This window comes from Aptenodytes patagonicus, chromosome 17 (assembly GCF_965638725.1).
Source record: "Aptenodytes patagonicus chromosome 17, bAptPat1.pri.cur, whole genome shotgun sequence".
NCBI lineage: Eukaryota > Metazoa > Chordata > Aves > Sphenisciformes > Spheniscidae > Aptenodytes > Aptenodytes patagonicus.
This window is the reverse complement of record NC_134965.1, coordinates 4,855,698-4,872,135: the sequence shown is the minus strand read 5'-3', so window position 1 is coordinate 4,872,135 and position 16,438 is coordinate 4,855,698. Positions and strand designations below refer to the sequence as shown.

The 16,438-nt window shown below is 45.4% G+C and overlaps 1 protein-coding gene across 7 annotated transcripts in view; it reads right to left on the bottom strand.

Moving 5' to 3' along the window:
* Nucleotides 1-16,438, bottom strand: part of COL26A1 (collagen type XXVI alpha 1 chain) — a 195,883-nt gene that overhangs the window by 28,781 nt on the left and 150,664 nt on the right. For all 7 annotated transcript variants that reach the window (XM_076354551.1, XM_076354552.1, XM_076354548.1 and 4 more), the window contains 2 exons: nt 12,737-12,798; nt 277-430 (listed from right to left, as the gene is read on the bottom strand). In XM_076354551.1, coding sequence (XP_076210666.1) covers nt 277-430; nt 12,737-12,798 — 216 coding nt within the window. The remainder of the gene's footprint in view (nt 1-276; nt 431-12,736; nt 12,799-16,438) is intronic.

Genomic DNA, 16,438 nt, shown 5'->3' with positions numbered 1-16,438 from the left:
CAGCCCAAGTGCGGCCACTCCCATCGACAGCTCCCTGCTGGATCAAACACATGGCAGCAAACGTGCCCACAAAAAAAGAGAGGAATTGTCCATCTGAAAATCTTAACCCTCTTCTCCTTTACAGGGCAGAGGGAAGGAGCTGCCAGCATTTCCCTCCAGCCCCTCTCCCCTGCAGCTTCCAATACTACAGTAGACTGATACGGCCTTCTTTTTAGATACCCTACAAGAATTGTGTACATAGGGTAGGAGATTTGGTGAAGAGCAGGTTATGCTTACCAACAGATCCCACTGTTTTCCTCAGGACAGTCCCGGGATTTAGCAGGGGAAAGGCATCTGGTAGCAAATCGTCGTACCACGTGGCCGTCGTCCCAGTGATTGGCAGGTTGTTTTCCAACGGCGGGCTTCGCTCCGCAGCCTCGAGCAGAAGGATCTAGACAGGGGACACAGGGAAGGCAAACAAGGTCAGCGGGATGGTTTCATACGTGGTCTCAATCCTGAGAGGTCTTGAAGCTCCTCTCCTTGCCAGCAGGAGCTGTGGATAACTCTGCATCACAGACCGCAGGCTTTTGGTGTTAAAGCTCTATTGGTTTTTTGGGCAGTGGCAGTAATTAGTGTAGCAAGCTGCTGTGTTAAGTTGCAAGAGGGTCCCGCACATGCCCTCCTTGGAGAGGGCTTCACTGCTTGCAGAGAGACTCAGCCTCACATGGGATTGTCTCCTTGGTGAGAGACATGAAACCAGGGACCAGAGCTTTCACTGCTAGGTTACGTGTTGAAATCCAGAGTCATCAGGCCAGAAATTACTGAAAGCTGGTACAAGGTGAAGGGCTGTGGGATGCCCAGGGTAGCAAACTGAGGTGCCTCAGGAAAAGTCTTGGTTGCAAGTCAAAGTACAAATGCTGACCAAATTAAAGAAGATGGAGAATATGGAGCTTTTAAAGAGCTGAAGTGCTTTAATTTTGGAGTGAATAAAAAAAGGTAGGCAATTTCCTCAAAGAGCTCTACTTAGAAGTAATAGGATATTATTAAAACTCACAACTGTTTCTACACCTTGTAAACACACTACCTTCAAATAAATCCACATCCCAATATGTGTCCCTGAGCTCTTTGGGCCATTTACAAGATAAGCTCCTTGGCAAAATGACCCCGTTTTCCCTGTGTGATTTAGACCACTGTTCATCAAGCTGTGCTCCCCTGGCCACTGGTGGCCCGTATGAAACTGGAAGTTAGTCTTTAACATGGCTGCAAAAAACCTAACCGCCCAGAAGAAGTAGAGGGATGGAGGGCCCAGGTGGACTCTGCCCACTGACAAACTCCATTAAAGCGAAGCCCAGGGTAACATTCATTGCACTTTATAATCAACATTTTTAATTAAAGTTTTCACAAAATTAGGATTTTAAGGAAAAAAAAAAAAATCTATTTTAATCTAAATGCTTCATCCCCCTTGCCTTCCCAGCCACTAAGCGAGGGTGGCATAACAAAGTAGTCTACAGATTTCTTTTGAAAAAGCCTAACTACCCCTTCAATTACAAACCCACTGGGAGCACTGACTTGGAGTGCCAAGCCCACGTGCTCTGCTGCAAATGGATTTTACCCCAATTGCTAGAGAGAAGCTAAACAGAGGCCAGGGGCAACACCCACCTTCCCAGTGGGGCAGCCAAAGGGTCGGCAGCCCCTGCATTAGCCACGCCTGGGATGCAGCAGCAACCCTGCCGCTCACCTGGCAGCTGGATCGATCCCTGGCAAAGCTGCCTGCCTAGGATGGACGCAGGATGCCCATAAGGCAGGAGCAGGGCTGAGGTTTCCAGAACTAAGAGTTTTGATCCAAGCATCCAGCACCTCCAGCAAAGTCTGCTTTCTAAGCACAAAGCTACACGGGAAATTTGTTTGAGGAGTGCAACACTGTGGTTTATTACAGCACTGTCTCTTCCTGTTTGGAAACCACCTAAGCAAATACTGATTCAGGGATAAGGGAAATAAAAGAGAATATGGCTCAAACTTTCCACTAAATCCCTAGAAGTTTCAGCTTTTACATGCTGTGTTGTCTTTACATAATGAAGTCACACTGCAATTATAAATGAGAGTGACTTGGCTCCACTTGTTTGTTTTTAACTTGCAATTATTACAAGGTTTATCACTTATTTATTGCAAGGCATGGTGAGAGCCAGTATTGCAGCAGTGCCAGAAATGATGAACTTCCTGCAGAATGCACTGGCCTGACAGGGGTGAATCAGAAACTAATTAAACTGGGAGCTAGGTTAAGTGCAAGGGAACTGAACCTCAGCTGTTGCAAACAAGCAAAATTCTTCCTTTATTGCAAGGATCTTTATTCATGGATCCACAGTCTTGCTTTCTGAGTAATAAGAAAGCAAAAGGGAACCAGGTCACAATGCTTTTATTCAACAGGCTTCTCTGACGCCAGGCAAGGAAGGAATCGGTTCAGTCTGTCTCCTGCACTTCTGTGCTTCTGCCCAGTGATTTATTTGTCAGACTTTCAAGGGAATATGCTATCAGTTCAACAAACACTTAAGCACGTGCCTTACCATAATCGTGCTTAATTCCCACTGACACGGGACTCAAGTGTGCATTGAAGACCTTTTCTGAATCACTTTATACTACTATATTACCCTCTTACTTCCCCAGCAAAACACCTGGATGTTGCTAAAGTGTACTCAGCAACAGAGGCAAAGCTAATCCTGGAGGTGGCAAATTAGAGGGGCTACAGCCAGGGCAGGGTTAGGATTCTCCTGCTGTGAGGAAGGGACCGACAAGGGCTGTCTTGGACGGTATTTTGCCGCAGCCCAGCAGTGCTGTGGGAAGAGGTGATATTAAATCAATAGCAGCAATGGTCAGAGACCAGCAAACTGCAGGGGTCCGGGGCCCTCCTCGGCGGCACGAGCGGCACTAGCACAGCTCTGCCGAAGGTTGCATCTGGAGTGGAACAGCTCCAAATAATTTTTATGGGTGATAATAAAAATATGTTACCACATAATCAACACAAAACAGTGGCAACGGTATCCTTTTCATTAAAACAACATGTTTTAAATGAGCGCTCTGCTGATAAACGCTGTAAAAGATTTAAAGGCATGCACAGAATAATCCAGTATGCTCTTTTACAAATTGACTATATATACTTAGCAGTCATTAAGGCTCAAACCATAGTAACAAGTTTATTTTCCCTGGGCACAAAATGATAGAGGTCAGGAAGTCTCCCGCCTTGAAATTGCTGAGAAATTCTAGTTTTTATGATTAGGACTGAAGAAGTGCCCAAAAGAAATAAAGTAGAAAGAAGAGAGGAGATCCACAGAGCCAAACTAAAGAAGGAAACCCACGAGGGATTTAGTCACATTCAAAAGCTCAAACTATACACAGTTTTTTCAACAAGGAATGTCCTCTCATGAGCTAGCACAGCACAGCACAAACGGGGTCCTTACGCATTATTGCAATAGCATTGGAGCCATTCATCTATTTTCTGTCACGTTCTGTTTTTCTTAAGGCTGCCATTGCTGTAGTCAAGGGACTCGAGGAGAATTCCCACTTTCATTAAACAAAAAAAGAAAGTTTCTAGCCCTCTGAGTAAACTGCTGGAAAATGATACCACAGAGGCTCACAGCCAGAAAGCAAATTAGCAAAATGTGCAATGTATTAAAGTCTCAGTATTAAAGTCTTGGTATTTTCTAGTCAATAAGGTCGAGATAGAGAGAGGGATAACACCAAATGAAGAAGAACGTGTGGTTTTGATTGGAAATCCTCATTGCAAGAAGTGCCCACCTCTCTTGCTATTACCGCTTCCAATGCAAAAGTTATGCCTCCATGAAGAATGAAGGCAGAAAACATCCTAATGCCGCCATATAAATGAAATATGTCTTGATGCCATGGGTAATGTTAGTTACCCAACCAACCAGAGCAGGCACAGAGAACCAGCTGAAGGGCAGCTGTGGTTGCTGCCTGTGGTGCCAGGAGGGCAGATCCCTGCAGAAGACACGAAGGCCTTTCCTCCCCAGGTTGCGCTGCATTGCACAAGGTGAAGGATGGCCTCAACTCTGCAGAACACTTGGGCTTTTGTCTTTTTGCATGCATGGGAGCAAAAAGTCAAAGCTGAGCCTAAATGGACACGCTGAACTGGAGCCTCTGGCAACAGAGGTCCCGCCGGCACGAGAGCTTGTCTCTGGTTTCCAGACCCCACCTCTCAGACGCAGCTGAACTGGGTCAGAAAGCTGGAAAGAACTGAAATGGGGTCACGTCTCCTGCCAACACCGCAGCAGGAGACAGGCCCGACGTAGGAGACGGCGTGTGAACGCGAAGGGAACGCAGGAGGGATGATGCACTGCACTGGCCAAGGAGCTCGCAGGCCAGCACCAGAGGTTATTGCCAGCAAAACTCACCCCTGGGTCTTTCGAGTCCCGCAGAGCCACCAGGCTCACCTCTGTATAGGATCTGGTGCTTGCTCTTCCTCCATGCCTCAAAGCCTGGCTACTCACTGTGGGGCCCGCTCACGCGTAGGGCCCTCAGAAGGGACATTAGTGTTATGTGCCTGAAGCTCAGTCCCAGCTTACTCAACCCACCTCCCCCTTTTGTATTTGCCAGCATAAACTTTCTAAACTTCAGACACATACCACATTTCTTGCGTCAGATCAAAAGCTCAGGCCAGGGACAATGGAAATGGGAGGAAGGTTTTCATCTTCTTGAGATGTTCAGTGTCAGAGGACTTTTTTTGGCTTGTAGTGGCTTTCAAGAACCTTATTTTGGTTGTTCCCACACATCAAAAGAAGATTTCACAAACACAGCCTCCTCCCATCATCCGTCCTCCGCTTGCATTCCTGATGTCCTGTAACTAGTAGGTGCTAGAAACAAGGAAAGAACAGCCGGGCTTCCAAAGATTTCAAAATTGATACAACAGGGCTCAGAATGCTTTTTCTTTGGATAAAAATCCATGGAAATGCAGAGGGAATCATTTGACATAATCCAGATGGATATTATTAATTAATAAACAGGGGATATTTGGTCTCTTGAAGCACTGGCGGAATTAACTCCCCTCCATCCCTCTCTAAAGAGGAGGGAAAGAAACTGCATGAATCCAGCCCATCAACTAAAAATTCCAGTGTAAAATAAGATTCCCTTGATCTTGTAAAGATGCAAGCTGATTAATAATGGTAATTGCATAACTTGTTGGACAAATCTTTCTTTATAGCAAATTATTTGGCAAAATAGAAGAGTTTTTTAATCATTCATCAAGACACAGAGCTAAACAGGGAGTTTTACAAAATCTGATGCAGAACGGTATCTCTCTTGCAGCCATACGAAACCTGTGAACGCAAGGCTCCAACACAGACGCAATTGCTTGGTTTCAAAAGCCAAAAGACATTCAGTAAGCGTCCACTAAAATCTGATGAACCAGGTGCTCAGAAAGAACCTGGGTGACTTCATCCTTATTACATCCTAGAGGCTTTGGCCAAAGGGGACAAGATAATTAGCGCATGGAGGAGTTTTTGTTATATTGATAAATTATGTGGGGAGCAATAGCTGATGTCATTGTAGCGACCCAGTGTAGACCAAAAGGTAAGGTTTATGTCATCAGCTATTGCATGGAAGACAGAAATGTGAACCAAAGGCTTCTGCCAATCCACAGGTAGCGCAGTTCATGCTCTTTCTGCAAAGGTATTTGGGGTTTTGTACAGTTTTACAGGATTTCCAAAAAAGAGGATGCAAAAAGTGACTGTTTCATCAGCAGGTATCTTCTGGGGGGGAATCAGAGCAGACACAAAAGCACAGGCTAGCCTACTAGTCTAGATGAAACGCAGGCAATCTTCAGCAGACCATCAGACCATCAAGGCTTTGCTTGAGAGAGCAGCAGTGAGGGAAGGACTGGCAGTGGTCTTACTGGGTCACTGCACTCTGAGGCACCTGGGGAGCTTCTCTGATATTGCTACACATTGGAGATTTACCTCTGCTGCTGTAAGCCCATGCAGCCTGCCATCACTGGCACCCCGAAGTGTTAGAGCCAGGGGAAGAAGCTAGATGTGGAAAGGATCCAGCAATCCTTCAATGCCGTGCTAAGAGCTCATTGCAGAGTAAAGGACACAAAGGAGCTCAGAGTGAAATCAGATTCCCCGCCATTCCTTTAAAACACCTGATAAAAATACATCGGAGCTATAACCTTCCACCCTCAAAATCACATCATTCCTCTCTGCTCAATTTATTGCTTGTCACCTGCTGTGGATGTAGCAGTGCTACGGATACGGAGCCAGGCCAGCCTGAGATGAACTCAGTCTTGACAAAGTAACATCTGTTCTCAGCAATGGCTTTGAGATCAGCTCTCTGCTTCTCACCAGGTGAGGAGCCCTCAACTCTGGCTGAGAGATTCACATCAGCTAGCTCAAACAGGCTGAGATGCGTTGCGTGCTCTCCTCCTCCACTAGACTCTAAATGAAAAGCTGCAAGAAGAGAGCAGCACAACTGGAAAAGATAAGGGGCTTGGTCCTTTCCTGGCTCGCCTTGGTGCAAGCTGAAAAAAAGGACCCAAAATCATTTTTCTCTTACGATCATACTTTCCTTGTGAAGCTCCACTAGAATTTCTGATTGAGAATCAAGTGGAAGTTTGCATGTTTGGGCGTGGGATTACCAAAGGATCTGAGCACTTACATCCTTTAGGCTCCTCACATACCTCCCTTGCCGAAACCTACTTTTTGTCCACTAAAGTATTTCTCTTAAAAAACAAAGCTTGTAAACAATGTTCCCAGGTATTAAACACACCACAAGCATTTCCTAATGCAGACATAGGATTTGCTTGGCAAATTAAGTTGCATGTCATAGGAAAACAGAATTTTTCAAAGTTATTTTATGAAAATATTAAATCTATTTGACTAAAAATGCCAAACTTGTAACTAAAAGACTTTGTGGGAAGGGATGGTAGAGGAGGAGGTCTTTAAAGCCTTTTTGTGGTTCTGGCGAATGATTTACAGCATTTGCCAAACACATGGAACAGTCTTAGGGGACAGATTGCTCCTTCAATCCAACAGTGATAAGAAATAAGATCCAACAATTACTAGACTTGAGAACGAAAAGGAATTTAACTGTCATTCTGAAAGACGGAAGCGTGCCCAAATGAGACACCCAAACTGCCTCAAGTGTCCTAACCATAAGCATGATTATTGCTGACTAGAAAATGAGGCCAATGAGACAGATGCAAAGTTCAGATATGAACATTGATATAAAATTTGGTTTGCCCACCCAGTTTTGGTTCATGGTTCCCCCTTGTAAAAATCAGTTAGGAAGCTACATTTTATTCTTAGGGACATGTTACGTTAACTGACCTACAGAAAACTCAGCATTAAATCAAAAATTTTACAGGGATTGATTTAAGTTTGTTACTGCTACTAGAAACCAGATGGTTATTATACAGCTACCTGTGAAATAGCCCAAATACTCCTTAAATTCAATGCATTACTGGAGCTGGAGAAGCAGATTCTGCACAAGGTCATTAGGAAACCTTAGAGATTAGGTAAGCCACCTTCCTGTTCGGAACAGAAAGAAAATAAATAACTGCTAGTCGCAATCACATACGCAACATGGAAAATCCATGAAAGTCCTTGAAATGTCAAGCAACCACTAATGTCCACTCTCTATAGGACCAGCAGCAGCCTCACAGCCAAGCAACTGGGGTTTCCCTCCCAATCTCTCGGCCATGTCACTGTACCTTGAAACATTTTCTATTTTCCAAATATTTCTCCACTACAGCAGAAAATTGTTTTATTGTCTATCGGAGAAAGAAAAGACAAACCCCATAAAACATCCCAGACAGCTGCCAGTATTTCATGTAGCTGCTTGGAAGAAGGGAGAGATACAGAAACATTTCATACTATGATTACATTAAAACTCCAAGTAATGGTCCTTCATAATCAAAAGACACAGGGTAGTGAAGGTGTTGTGAGGTAATCCGTTCTAAATAAATGGGGTGACTTCATATAAATAGCAATGTATTGATCAAACTCTGTGCACAGTACAAAGATTTTCTTTAAAACCTTTCAGAATCTTCTGCATGGAGAATCACATTACAAGGACTGTTTTCATGCGAAAAATATGCATGTCATTTATCAATCACACAATGAATCAATCAGACACTAGATATGCAACGTTATCTCCCTGCATTAAAGCTGTAAGCGAAATGCCACGATCTTCTCAAACGCAGTGTCAGGAGATAAGACTGGGTTATATCAACTCAGATCAAATGCTGCACTCAAGCTCCAACCAAAAGCTGGGATTAATATAGCACTGCCCATAGCTCTGTGGTGGAGTTTATTAAAAGAAACTGGGCGAACAAAATGAGCAGAAATTTTTATGCAGCTGCCTGCTTTCCTGCTAGCACTGCCTGCTAGCTCTCTCTTGACACTGCAGCTCCCTTGAGCTTTGGTGGAGTTTGTCTGGGCTTAGTCCTGTAACACAGGAGGGCAGCGTCAGGCTCAGGAAATTCAGAAAGGAAGGGCTGTACACTCTTCCCACTAAGAAGCCATGCTGGCCTAAGGAGAAACCTTTCATATGAAATAAAAGCAGGGTTCCTTCTGCCCTCCCACCAATGAGCCTCCCCGCAGGGTCAGGGGGTGCTGTAGTGATGTCAAGTAAGATGTCATGGGAGAGAAGTAAGGTTTGGCATGTTGGGGCTTGGGGAGGGGGTAGTTTTCTTCTGGCCTGCACACTTTCTTGTCCTTGACCCCAGGCTCAACACCATCCTCCCTGATGTAGATTCCCATGGCCTGTACATTTCAAGCTCAACACCATCAATCAAGCTTTCAAATCTCTGGCACCCAAATGGGTCTGGTATCAAGCAAATAGAACAGGCCAACACCATCCTTGGGAGATGACAGGGTAATTCGAAACAGGGGAGACGAGGATGGAACCTGATTCCATCTCCCTTCATCTCCTCTCCTGCAGAAACATCTCTTACAGCCACAAGGACAACCTAGAGCAGCGTTAAGGAAAGCATAAGACACATGAAGAGTTTGTTCTGCTGCACAGTTCAGCCATGTCTCAGAGTCTCTCTCCTCCCCAAGGGCTATATAAGCACCAGTCCCTAATGAGTCATTCTTCATTCCATTTGCTCTGTGTTTATTCTTGCTTCTTGCTTTCTGATCCAACTCTCATATTACAAAAATCAGAGGGTTACTTTTATTACCTCATTTGGACACTGATCTTACAAGTTGGATAAACCAACTCATCCTTGTAATAAGAAAGATGAGACCATTCCTGGTTATATCCCCGTTTTTCAGGGGGACAGCTATAAAAGCCTGTAGAAGAAGAGTGGAGAAAGAAGAAACCAGAGTCTTGTATCATCTTCTTCCATGACTGAGTTTAAGTTTCCTTAACTTGCCTTTCACAGCCACTGGAGGACAAACATGCACTTTACATATCCTTGGCCATAACCAAGAAAGGGTTTTGGCTCCTTGTCCCCATTGCAGAGGTGTGAGGAAGACTGTTTTTTGCTTGTCTCTAACCTACTCTACTAAAGCAAAACTTCTCACCCAGCACCAATCTGCCCAGGTCCACAGTGCCTTCAGAGGTAGCTTTCCACACGTTTGCTCTCACCATTGGACCTTGCAGTACTTGTAACAAGTCTACACAGGCTCCACATGCCTCAAAAGCCCTTACAGCAGGTGCCAATGGCCTGACCTGCTTGAAGCTGGCTGGCTATGCTGAGCTGGCTGATCTTACCCATTGCCATTCCCTGAGCTCACCATGGTCATGCTGGGCTGAAATTCAAAAGAGCAAAAGCAGCAAAGCTCCTCAACTTCAGCTGTCTCCAGAAGGAGCAGGACTGTGGCAGGAAAATCCATCTCTGCTCATAGGAAGGATGAACTTCCACATCTGCCTCTGCAGAACAAGACAGCAAAAATCAGGGGGGGATCAGTCACCAACACTGGTAAGGGATGTGTGTGCCCATCCCATGACTCCTGTCTTCCTCCGACCAGCTTCAGGCTGTTGTTGTGGTGAAATAAGACATTACAAGACGACAGTTTAGAGAGCTCAGAGACAACTTCACATCCCAATCATCCAGCAAAATAGAAATCTTTCTCCAAAATCCAGAGCAGGAATACAGACAATACTAAACAAATTCAAGCACCTTTTAATGGTGCTAGCTATTACTGAATAACAACAACTGAGGTCATGACATTGCTACATAGATCAAACTGAACTTAAATTAACCTTGAAAAAAGGGTGAATCAGCATATTTCTCTTGTGAACAGCACCAGCATTTGGGTAATGTTGCTTCACTCTCCATTTAATTGCTACAATCAATTTTTGCACAGCACCCACAGCTTTTCAAACAAAGTGGAATCCAAAAGATTGATAATGACATTGCTGGGCTGTGCTGCAGAAGGCACCCTTGCAGAGATATGGGCTTTAGTACTTCACAATAGAAAGAAATAACTCATTTCCCTCTGTAAAAGTAAACCCTTTGATGAGCTTTGCTCCCAACTTGGGTCTCTGTGGGAGCATAGTAAAGACAGAAGGAAAGCCATCACAGCAACAACACAAACTGCCTCACTGCAGCACTAAAACAGAGACATGATGCACTACACCCAAGATCAAGAGCTGAAAAGAATCAAGTTACCCAAAGCCCCACTCCCAAGAAGGCAGAGAGGAGGTGGTGTGGTCTTGGCTATGGCTGGGACTGAGGCAGTACCAAAATCCTTCAGGTATCATCTCCAGGATCTGGCTAGCTACATCTTGGCACTGAACTTTGCAGGCATTCGCCTCACTGTTCCTCATGTCAGAAGGTCTACAAGACTACGAAGTCTCCAGCCATCAACACTGTGTTTGTTGATGGTGACTCAGTGCTCCCTCCTGAACACAGAGCAGGTTGCAGCCATATGGCTGCCAACATAGGAAGCATTTCCTAAGGACAGCACGTCAGGTTTGCCAGTCAGGAGACAAATGCCAGTCCCTGCACAAGTATCCTAGGTTAGAGTAGGAGACAACAGGCTCCTGCCTTCACTAGAGCTCCCATGCAGTAGGCAAGCAGGCAGCACTTCCCAAATACTGTGGGCATCTGGCAGTTGGTGCCAACACCAGAGAGCAGATTACTTTCAGGTGATGGGAGTGTCACCCAGTTTAAACCAGCTTCATATCTGTAAGACAAACCCACTGACCTGGGTGCAGTTTCACTCTTGGGCTAAGACTTCTCGAGGGGATTTGGGTAGGTAGGACTTCCTTCCTCTTCCATGAAGTCCTGCCGGGGCCCTGGCTGAGGTTGCCATTAGCCTCTTACGCTTTGTTACCCGACACAAGTGCTGAGCAGCACAAGCCAGCAGAGCACTGATGCTCTGATGTCAGGACAGTCTTTGGTTATCATTTCCCAGTGAGCCAAATACAGAAAGCCCTGGAAAGCAAAGGAAGGTACAGCTGGCTACAGGATGAGCATGGGAGGGCTGATTTACGTCTCTCTGAGGCTGGTCCCATGTCTTACTTGGATTCGGGACTGCACACGCAGAGGTCAGTCACCAGCCCCTCTCTCCTCTCCAAACGCCTCCAGCTCCTCGCTGCCAAAGAACACCCACCTGCCAGGTCCCGCTGCTTGGAAAAACAATCCAGCTCATCTTTGTCCTTTGCACTACAACAGTTGTTTTCACTCGAACAATTCTGCTCCCCAGAATTTCATTCCCCCCACCCCTTCATTTTCCTGTAAGTGAAATACAACTGTGAAGGCTTTGAGGAAGTTCCAGACAACATTGCTCACTCCATTTCAGCACAGACAATTCCCAAATTACCATAATATCATGCACTAGCCTCAAAAACACCACGCATCCACCACCCCCCTCCACAAAGGTTTCTCCCCAAATTCTTTTATGTCATTGATAACCAGCAGTTAATGAATAATAACAGCAGCACAATGCCTTAAAGGGACCAAAGCACCATATCTAACAGCCAGGATTGGGCTGTCACAGGGGGGACCAGAGCTCAAAGCGGACAGACTGATTCAGCTGTTTTGTTGCTAGACTGGAACAATTTATCTGAATCCCAGTAGGTAGAAATTAAGACAATTTGCAGAAAACCCCCCCCACAACGTGTAGGTCTCCCCTTAACATTTGTCTCCACTAAACCACGCACGAAACCCTCCCATCTTTCAGAAAAGGGATAAAAAAGCAAGACTGGATAGCACTTGAAGAGCAGGCTAATGAACAACTATTCTTAGAAAAACCTATGTACCGTTACTACTCTGTTTTGCGCTCTACATTGATAAGGTTTCTACAAGGCATTTTTAGTGAGAGAGACCAGAATTGGGAGTCTGCTTCTTTCCTGAGCCAGGGGAATCACTGCTTTACATCCCCACATTATCAACCAGCTGAAGGCAAGAGATTTTTCACACAGCTCCGTCTGCCCTCTGTTTCTGGAGCAAAGCCTGAGCCAACGTGTTCCAGCCGAGAGCAATGAGCTATTTATTATTTATTAGCAGCTGCACATTTGTGGCAGCAGGGAAGAAGGGAGACAGAGATGCAGCTGTGTGGCAGAGCGAAGCTGAAGAGGATGTGCAGGAAGCAGAAGGAGCCAGGCCAGAGGTGAGCGATGCCCACGTGCACAGCAACGCTGCCCTCATTCCCTGGGGCAGGACCACCACCACAGCGTGTTCCTCGCTGTAGACAGAAGAACAGACACCTGATCTCTCCAGGGCTGCCAACTCAACATCTTTTTCAGCAGCAACTCTTGGAAATTTTTGCTAAACAGAAGAATAAAGGCAGGTCCTTACCTTGGCCTCAAGTGTGTTTAGCCTCTCGGTCATATCCGCTAGTCTCGTGCAGTTCATGCATTCTAGAAAGAACAAAACAAAATGATGTAAAATTTCTACATACTTTGCATTTTAATCCACGGCTTTCAGCCTGCAGACGCTGATCCTTTTTTGATCCAAGACACACAGAAAAGTGACTCAAGATCAGTTATGGGGGGAAAATAAGTATTCAAACCCATTGCACAGGTAAACAGTCACAGCCACAGGAGCCTTGTTTGGGCTTGTTTAGTGGGGCAGAGTGTGAAACCAAGTTCCCAATAGGTAGAAGGTAGGTGAAGAAAAAATTAGTTGTAAGACTTTTCATGGTGCCAACCAGCATGACCTGTTGTCACCAGCAGAGACACTTGTTCTGCCAGTGGTGCAAGGTGGTGTGGCACGTGCTGCCACCTCACAGGACTTCAGGCCACACAACCACTACTTCCATTTAGCTCTGTGCTATACCCTTTCCTATACTAGGTCCTGGTCGAATACCGAGAAAATCAATGAACATACAAAATGCCCATCTCTGTGGAATCCTGCTCCATTCCTGGACTCCCAGGCCCTGTTACCACTTCCACAATAAATCATCTGTCTGACAGCACGAAAATCCAAGACAGACCCCAGGGTTGATGCAGACCGGAGCTGCAGCATGAAGTGGTTTCCATCTCACTTCGCTGCATAAAAGCAACAGATAGGTAGCAACCACCAAAAGGGTCTTGACAGGATGCCTCAGCAAGAACAAACATTAACATAATGGGCTCTGAGTGCAGTTTAAAATCATTGCTTGATACAAGGGACATCACTTACGTCAACAGAAGGTCTGCTGCTTTGCCTCTGTTTTCATTTCAGCAATTTTAAAGTGAGCAAAGGAGGATAAAGCCCTGAACAGAGACAGTCAACAAGGCACTTCCCCAGCGCTTTGCAGCAGTGTTGAACTGCCCATTCCCAGCTCTCTGAGAAGCTTTCCAGACTGGATCACTCACCTACCATGACTTCTGAAGCACAGCAGTTTTTAAAAAGGGAAAACGACTTGCAGCATGAAGTATTTCAGAGAATAAACCATCCATATTCAGGTGATGAATCACTGCCATCTCATGTCCCACAGAGGACAAATACATATCTCTGCGTTTCTGGGCTCCTTAAGGGCCAGAGCCAGTTTTCATTGACTGGCCACAGAAGAAGTATTTAATCCTGGTATTTCCGTAGGGCTGGGGAGGCTGGCCTGTGATTCTTGAGCTCCTTAGTAGACCATCCATGTGCAGCTCAGGCTGAGGTTGTACTGATGCAGGGGATGTTGAGTAAACCCAGTGCCTACCTATGGGGACAAATGGGTGAATGTGGGTTTTGGCCTGACTAAACATCACCCCGACACCTGGGACTCAGCTGTCCCCCCTAAGAAGCTTTGTCCCCTTTTGCACAAGGAGCCCCAAGGAATCTCTCCAATCTTCATCCACAAACACTTTCCAGTTTTATGAAGCACATGGTATGTACTGATGGCTCTCAGCCATGCAAAGATTTTAGCGCATGGCTCAGAGGGCCAGGAAGCTTGGCTGTTCCACGTTAGTGATTTACAGCCTAAGAAGATTGCTTGAGTGCTAACAGCAACCAATCATCCACTGCATAAACCTTCCAAAAAAATTCTCTCATTGACTATCTATGAGGAGCTGCATAGCTTCTCAAAGGAGCTAGACATAGAGCTTCCACCTCACAATACGCAACATTTTGCAGACAAAGCATCTGATGGTTCAGAAACACTTAGATTGAGGGATTTCCTGGTCAATACTGACATGGACTTTCTTTCACCCAACAGGAAATAATATTTGTTTATTTTTATTCTCTGCAATAGATCTTGGGCAATATTTTTTGGCTTGACTTGGCCCATGAATACGCAAGTGCCATAAGCGCGTTGTCCCACAGGGAAGGAAATGGGTGAGTCTTGTTTGGTCTGGATCTGCTTGTGGTGTGTAAAATAGGGAATTACATTCTGCATGTAACTGGCTTCATGCTTTTGATCTTGCTCATCCCCATAGAAAGATAAGACTGAATAAATCCAGTGCTCCCAAGAGCCAAAAGGCGTACCAGATGTGTTACAGAGCAAATAAAATATGGAGTCCTATTCTCCCTTCTGCTGGCTTGCACATATTAATAACTCCCATAGGTTTAGAGAGACTGACTTGAACTGTCTGAAAACCATCTCTGTGCATAATTTGAGTTGGATTGATCATTTAAGCTATTTTTGGAGAGCTCAGCTCATAAAAAAGGGCTTGTACTACCCCTCTGCACAGGGGTGAATCAACCAGCTCCCGGGGGGGAGGATAGTCTGATCGTCTCTGCCGGACAGAATGTACCAACAGCACCAGTCCAGCAGCCCTCTCTGCTCTTGAAGAGTGTCTCAAAGAGCCCTCTCGTGTGTTTGCAGCACAAGGTTAGATTTAAATGAACAAAATGACAGATGGGGGGAGGAAACAGCAGTGCCACTGCATGGTGAGATTTGTACTAATATCATCTTCGTGTCAGTGACGTCCGCTGAAACATATAGAAAACACAGCACAGGTCAGAAAGAGAACTACTTAAGCTCAAGTTGGATTTGAACTCTGATTCTTTCCTTCGTGAAATGCCTGGAAACCCAGATCCACACCCAAGGTACTTCGCCTGGACCCAAAAGACATTTAACTAATCCAGAAAGTGGACGTCCTAATGCAAAAGATCTTCTGTTGGTCACCCTGCCAAAAAATCCTTGTGACATTTGTTTATCTAACCAACAGACGGACGATGCTTTCAAACACAGAGATGAATGGTCAGCACTGCAGTTACAGAAACTACGTTCAAAGCTCGCTCACAACACACTGGGGACCAGGCTGCTTCAAGGTCTGGGGTCGTTATCTGTCCTTGCAGAAAGCCTGAGAATGGTGGTGACAAATCAAGCTAATAAATATCTTCCCTGACTACTATGCACTGAAGTATTTAGTGTCTAATCCTGATGGCTGGTGGTTCCAAGGCCTGGGACTGTGAAGTTGAATTTTCTGATCAGGGTGAAAGCAGTCTGCTTTATTAAAACGAGCTTGAGAATCTCACATCATTATTTCACATGCAACAAATATAACGTTGGGGCAAATACACATACTCTCTGACCTAGAACTCCAGAGCAGACGCTTTCCATATCTGCAGAAATCCATCACTTGTTGCTACACAGAACCACAGTTTATTTCCCTCATATTCCTAGTTGGCAGATTTGTATTTTTCCAGCTAAACTCCGAGAAAGGAGCTGTGATTTCACTCTATGAAGCCCAACCTCAAAACACATGGTAGGATTTGTTTTAGAAGTGTTCCAGCAGGGAGGATAAATAATTGAGATAATGAACATGAGACTGTACCAGCATATCGCATGACACCCAGTCCGTCTCCATAATGTCTCACTGTTACTGTCCTAGCACACCTCTCCCTTCCCACCCTCCCATTCCCCCTCTCCAGCTGCATGGGTAAAGCAATGCAACTGGAGGGAAAGAAAAGTCTAACGTATCAGAGATGTGGTAGACTCGGCATGCTGAAAAATAACAAGTCATGTACCCTGTGCCAGCAGTGACCCACTTAACCCTGATCTAATGGTTGCTACATTTGACCGATCTTCGATTAAAGGCTGAGCCAGTGCCTCCAGCGCTGCAGCTTTGCAAACAGGCACCGGGC